Source organism: Colletotrichum siamense (assembly GCF_013390195.1).
Source record: "Colletotrichum siamense strain Cg363 chromosome Unknown KSG_Cg363_contig17, whole genome shotgun sequence".
In the NCBI taxonomy this organism is placed as follows: domain Eukaryota; kingdom Fungi; phylum Ascomycota; class Sordariomycetes; order Glomerellales; family Glomerellaceae; genus Colletotrichum; species Colletotrichum siamense.
The window spans coordinates 322,992-330,174 of NW_023501030.1; the positions used below are offsets into that span (position 1 = coordinate 322,992).

The 7,183-nt window shown below is 55.3% G+C and overlaps 1 protein-coding gene across 1 annotated transcript; it reads right to left on the minus strand.

Annotated features, from left to right (window-relative positions):
* Positions 1–628: 628 nt before the first annotated feature.
* Positions 629–841, minus strand: CGCS363_v015110 (uncharacterized protein; the record flags this gene model as incomplete). Its single annotated transcript, XM_036646959.1, has 1 exon — positions 629–841. One exon carries the CDS (start codon positions 839–841, stop codon positions 629–631), a length of 213 nt encoding a protein of 70 aa, XP_036487825.1.
* Positions 842–7,183: the final 6,342 nt, after the last annotated feature.

Genomic DNA, 7,183 nt, shown 5'->3' on the forward strand with positions numbered 1-7,183 from the left:
GAAAGTGCAGATACAGTCGGTCCGGGTGACGGCGACATCGCGTGGACAGATTCGAAGCGGCATTGAACTCAAGGTCCTGGCTTAAGTTCTCGTTGCTGTCAATGAGGGCGTCTTGTTGGGAAACTTTGTTTCTCCCCTGTCTCCACATTGGATATTGAGGTCGACTTTGGCTTCTGTCAGACCGTCAGAACTACGTAGCGAATGATGTACGACAGGCAGCCCCAACATTGACCACTGCATGATTGTATTGATATCCTCTCCATAATTGATATCTACGGGTGCCAAATCATAGTTCGATCAAATACCATCGGTTCTTGGCTTCCACCCCATACAACACGACGGAACATCTTCCCCAGGTCTGACGCCAGTCACCGCCTTAATTCCATCCCATCTCTCATCACGCGACTATCAAGCGTCGCCGGCTCATATGAAGACCGCCAGGCCAAGATGTGTGTATTTCGACCGGCATCTCCTGTTCATATTCAGTGCGGATGCCATCCACGCCGGACAATTGCATCGGCTTCAGCGGTAGCGAGGGACGTATGGTGATTAGGAAGAGCTCGATTAATGAATCCGCCTACTTCTCTCTCAGATGCTCGCCTGGCCTCCCTGATTGGTGCTCTTGGCTTTAGACTAGACCGCCTTCGGTTCCCTCGCTGCGGCCCTCGCCATTGTCGACGTCCATCGGCTCGAGGACAACCACAGTCGAGGTAGCCTTCCCCGCCCCCTTCACTGCCCTGCTAGCTGCGCCATTATCCAGATCCACAACAAAGAGCGCCATCTGGACAACTTTCAGCTTTCCCTTCGCCTTGCTGCTGCCCCCGCCATTGTCAACGTCCATTGGCTCTTCCGCTGCCCCCGCCGGCGTCAATGTCCATTGGCTCAGTAGCCGGAACAGCGATCCGGACCGGCATCCGCCAATCTTTAGCGGTTTTCCTACGCCTCTTTCCTGTTTGTGGCATCTGCGACTATGGTATGCACCAACATGTGTTCCTGCCGACGATACGTGCAGCTCGCCACGAGCATTAATAGGAAGCTGTAGACACAGCCAGAGCAGAGTCCCAATGCCAGGAGGGGTCATTGGCCGGCACTGGATTCTCCGCCTGGGGAAGCGATACCAACACCCAAGAACTACACGGCTCCCAACCCGGCGCGCAAAGCCACTGCTGCCTGTAAGTCGGGCCACGGAAAGATGCTCAAGACGTACGGAAAGGAGCCACCTGAGAATGTGTCGAGCTGTCCACCCAGCATGACAATCGTGGCTGCGGGGGCAGATGATGACGAGACGCCAGTCCCATGATCGCAGGAACAGGCTCGGCGACTAGCGTAGGAGCAGATGAGCGCGATGGTGCGGGTCCAACGGACGGCGAGGGAGAAATATCCTTAGGTGAGAGCGCTTGGCAGGTGACGTCTTGACTTGCAAAGTCTTGGCTGGTGAGGCGCTCTTCGCAGCTCGAGGCTTGGGGGATCTGATGTGAGATGTTGAAATTGAAATTTCGGCGCAGCTCCTCCTCCCCCGCAAGGAGACTGCAGAACATTCAACCCTTTTGGGGGCACTACTCGGGAAAAACCACACGGTCACTTTGACCTCTACGCTCAGCCAGTTGGGGATAGCAGCACGAAACCCTACTCATTCACGCTTGCGCAGCCAGGTCCTCTGAACATTGCAAAGTCAAACGAGTGCTCTGGCCGAGTGGTCTGACAGTGGATGTAGCGACCTCAGTTTCCTTGGTGGGACTGCGACAGGGTTGAAAGCGAACTTGACACCAATGTACGCGGTCGTATCAAGTTGGTGGTGGCCGTCTCGTCGTTGAGGCGGTGGGACTGCGGAAGGCAACGCCCCCAGATGAACCAGTCTGCTCCGCAGGTAGGAGAACCATGGCGATTGTGTCCGCAGCTTGTGTGGTAATCCCAGTCTGCGTCGTTGTTCCAACTCGGCGAAGATATCGACCGACATGATCGTGGATCAAGACTCGGAGATGATTTGTTTGTGCGTTTTGGTTTCGCGGGCCAGGGAAGGGAAGTTGTGATCGCAGAAACATGATGTTTGGGAGAATTTCGGGAGGTACGAAAATGAAACGTCTGCGCAGTAGAAGCCTGAGGTTGCCGTCGCCTGTGCAGGCTGGTTAGCATGCTTCTCAACTGGCAGAAATTGATGGTCCTCGAGCCAGAGACCTTTCTCATCGAGAAATCCGGCGATGGTCTTTCGCGCCTGTCCTAGCCGCAGTGCTGTGTCGAGTCCGAGTGCATTGGCAGTTGGCGGGAGATTCGGTGAAGGATGAAGGAGAAGTTAGACAAACCGGGCAATTCCAGGCGCGAACCGTCTGCCGTCCATGGTGGCAGTTGGGCTAGGTAGGTGCTGCACAGAGTGGCTGCCGATTTTAGCGCTGGAATCTGCGCCCCACCCACAGATTACCAGGTTACCATATGGTAACCTGGTAACCTGGTAACCTGGTATCGTGGCCGTTCCCATAGGCATGAGCTCTGGTCGCGCTCATGAGTGGTATCCGTGGACCGTCCATCGGCGAGATGAAGCGAGGGTGACTTGGAAGATACGTAGGCGAGCTTGCTGTCGGAAGTCTGGACATGGATAGGTTGGTCGTTGAATTGATGAGTTGTTCTTGGGGATGTCGTCGATGTGAACCTGGACAAGGGGACTCTTGTTTCGGAGTGCTGCTCGACATCCCTTGTGGCTGGTGCCGGTGCCTGCCCTCCAAGTGCGCCTCCATGCCTTCCAAGTGGCAGTTGGGCCTGCCGTCCCAAGGCAGTTGCGCTTTGAGGAAGGGCGGCTCTGACTAGAGCTCTTGTCGAAGCTTTTGTCGGTTGCAGCCTGTAGTCCAGCGCCCATGGGTAGCCGAAAGTCAGCTACCCAGAGAGGAGTTCCACACATCTCATTGGCCGACACAGACGTGCACCCTGGGGGTGCGCTGAAGGGATGCTGCGCAACGTCGTGCTGCACCACACCCAACCGGACAGCATCCCTGCATCCAGCATAATCACTTCCAAGTCCAGGAGCTCGACTCGCGGGAATTACAACTGTCCAGAAGACTCAATAAACATCCCCAAAGTAGTGAAAATAACGAAGCCCGCCGTCCCGCCCCATGATGTACTCTTGCCAAGGCCAGAAGCTGTGCTCATCTCCACCGCATCATGCGGTGCTGTAAGGTAACCAAGCAGCCCGGTTCCATAGGTAGGGACTGAAATCCGCGCCACGCCCCGGGCTTCAACCGCTCGCGTCCACAGAAGGGTTTGCCACGCGTCAACACACGATATCATGTGACCCTTTAGCACGAGCCATGTTCCAGCCATAGCACATACCGACCGAACGATCTCTCCGTCCTCATCGCGTCGCCATCCATGGCTCATGCATTTTGCTTCCACCGACGAAGCGGAGAGGTGCAGAGTACTCCTGAAAGAGATCATCCCTAGGCGAAACCAATCTTGCATCATTCCCTCGTGACCATCCTACCTGACATCACCGACAAGAAATTCGCTGTGGACGCGGATAATGCCAGGTTCTCGTCTTGCCTCATGTCATTCATTGGCTGTCCTGCAAGAGGCGCTGGTGCAGAGCCGGTTCATGGGCTCTCGGAGTGCGGGGCTCAGGCCTTTGAGGAAGGGCCTAAAGACGCATCGATTTTCGTAGGGTCGTTTTCGGACGTATCGATCTTGGGTGCGTCGGAAGCAGTGCGTGCGAAGGAGATGGAAGTTGCGGCCAGGCAGGCAGTGGCTTCCATTAATGCTGCCACAAGGGAAGATACACTGATAGCACGGGTCCCACACAATCTGGACACGATGAAATGCCTCCGCTTGAACCGACGCCTGCGTGGTGAACATGGAGCCGAAGTCACATAACCAGGGGTTTATGAAAACGCGATTTATTCGGGTGGTCACGAAGCCTCCACGAGACCTTCTCCAAGTGTAATTCTCCTGTGGTTGTGATGACCTGCGCCAGCTTTACCTCAGTCATCAAGGTCCCCACAGAACCTAGCACGGACCCCTCAGGCAGTACGTACCCAGCATGCCTACTCTGAGAGTGTGGGTAGCCGGAAGTCAGCTACCGACAACTTTCGGCTACCCACACCGAGATCCCACACGTCTGATTGGCCCGTGCTTGACCATCCAGGTCCCTTGTTGCTCAGTGGCCGCTGAACCACATCGGCATCGACGACGTAAACACAGTGCACGAGGCCAGTCGTTGCGCACAGCAAGCAATGCACTCTTTGTCGGGCAACTATAAGCCACGGGGTGCTAAACTTCTTTTCCTTCCGTCGGGCGGGGCTGGTTTTCGTCTCTTTCTCTTGTTTTAACCAGCCCATCGTGACCGGTTTTCACCATCGTCAGTATCGCGACTTCCCATGTTCTCGCGCCTGCTGGCTGAAAGATATCAAGGTTGTATGAGCTTGGGCCCCCGGCTCAATAGCTCCCACAGCTGTGGTGCCTTACCGTAGGTACCTTAAGGTGGCTTTCAGAAGGAGTGGAGTCGAGTTGGGTGCGTCCAAAAGGTGCGTCCGAAGCAACCTACCTAGGTATGTAGCAGGAACCGCTGTGGGTAAGGCAGGTGTGGTCCAGATGTCTGCGCAGACCTCTGGAGTCACAGGCTGCGTCCGAAGGACTGAGGCAGGCACGCGGTCCAGAAGTCTGCAGGTGCCATCTGGCTACAGCCCCCAACTCAAGAAAAGCTCGGTGACTCGGTGTTGATCTGGCTGGTCTGCCAATGGAATGCCGATCAAAACCACGCCCTTCGACGCCAGCTTGACCCCAAGGGGAATCGTGCTGTTTGGCCCTTGCGACGGGTACTTCCCGACGACGATCGTCTCCCCACCTTCCTCGGACATGTGCACGAACCTGGCCCTGTTGTGGACCCTCCACGGGATCTCGATCCAGCCGGGGGCCATGTGCACCAACTATCCAGGTTGGTGTTGGAAATCATGAGGTGTGGATCAGCAAGCTTTGCCTTCTAGTTGTGCCCCGCCATGAGGTGGTAGCCAGGCCCGCTGCAAGCTGAGCTACCACCTCTAGCTACTACCTCTCCCCACGGTCTTTCCCCGATATCTGACCCCCCTTACCCGGCGCTAACTGCCTTGACCTCAGCTGCTACCTCTCCCGAGCCTGCCTCCTGTGAACCTGGAGCTTCTCTTCCCTAGAGCCATACCTACGGTACCTTACCTTAGGCACATCCGTCCCCCCTGCACCTCTGTTAATATCTTGTCCTCCCACGCCGCATCCGCAAAGTGGTTTCACTTGTCTCGCCATCATCTTGTCCTATCGAGACCGGAGCAATTTGTCAAGGTGCATTTCATTCGTCCCCTTCGACTTTCATGCGCCGCTGCTAACATTCCACCATCAAAGGGCGTACCATGGGAGCGTGCCGACGCCTGTTTCTGATGCGATGCCTCCAACATCTCGAACTCCCGAGTGGGCATCCCCGACCTCTCGATTGAATACACTCGGCCTCCCGAATGAATAACTTCAACCTCCCGACTGAATAACTTCAACCTCCCGAACCAATCCCTTCGAAGCCTCGAGTCAACATCCCCGACAGTTCCTCCCTTCCGAGTCCCGGGTCGAGAGCCGATGCTCCCCCCTCCTCTCGAGAAAATTGTTCTCCATTCCGATTGAACACCCCGACAAACTGAACCGTCAGCCTCGATGACAACCCTTGATTACATGGGTTCACAACCTCGACAACCCTACCTCAACATAAGACCGGGTTCAGAAGGAGCATGTCCCCGTCAAAACCAAAGACCATCCGAAAAGATGCCTTCCTCGACTCTCGCAACGACTCGCGGTCGCTGCTGCTGCTGCTCGAACCACGCGCACTAGCAAGCTCCTCTTCGTACTCCCTCCTGGTCTCCCGCAAGGACTCCCGGTCCCTCTCCTCGCGCTGATACTCGCGGTAGCGGTGATCGGATCCGGAATCGCTGCGTCGTTCGTATCGCTCCTGTGACAGGCCTCATCAGATGACACGACCGGAGGACAGACGTCTCGTCGCCGCGATTTGTGTTCGCGAGCAAGAGAGCATCGATTGCGTGTCGGCCCGCTCACCAAGGGCTTTCCTGACTTTCACGCACCAACTTCTCCATCCACCCCGTCTTCCAGCATCACCTCTATGTCTGAACGCAGCCCCTCTCCCATTGACATGCCAACTTTCCCACGAATATCACACTGTTGTTTCCTTTATGCAAACCTCTGCCCATCGACCACATACCAGGCTCACCGTCAACTTGAAACATGCAGGCCAACAGACATTCTCAGATCCCACAAGTGCACAAGTCTGCATTGCCCTCGTATGGCTCTATTCTGCATCCAGTTCCTTGGGCCTGCCATCCTGATACATGCATGCCACGCTGCTGCCAGACGCCGTGACAAAAGTTATCTTAGCCACATACCCATTGCCGCCAATGTTGATGGGGCTATTTCTCAAGAATAGATGATTGTGAACTCGATCATGCCCGCAGTATATCACTTCGTCTGTCTCTTGCGACGCCGAGGCTTTGCTTATCTCCGCGTTTTGTGCATGTGATGACAACGTCAAAAGCGATGATGGCACGAAAGACGATCATCGCAGAGCGACAGCTGGGAAGACTCGTTGGTTGAGGGGCAACAATGCCTCAGCGTAAGTCGTCAGCACATCAATGTACCAATCACCATCGACCCCGCGAAGGAACACCATGCTCGTGCACCCTGGGAAGACCGTTAACCTGCGGCCAATATTGTGCTCAAGGACTTCGATGTCACAGATGGTATCTCCGAGGGCTCTTCCAACATGCTAGCGGAATCAGGGAATATAATTTGTTTGATCCTATGTTCCAGCGGAGGTGACTGCTCACAGCCTCTTCCTACGCTTTCTTTCTGACTCTGTATCTGAGCGGTCACCTTCTACTCCCAGGCCTACTGACCAGCCTGTAAGCACTGAGACTCTGCGACTCCTAGCGATTGCTGCAGATGTTGCTTCACGTGAACAAAACCACAGGACGGAATAATTTCGAGCTTTTCCTTGTTATCGCGCCCAAAACCACGGCCGACACAAGAAACAGACCTTTTACTACGGGCGTTCTCAACTAAGCTGCCTCGCTGTGTGCATGTTGACGGCGCATGAATAGTCGGACTCTCCGGCTGGTGTGAATGTTGACGGAATGACTGAGAAAGTATCCATACCTCTTGAAAAATCTTCGATATC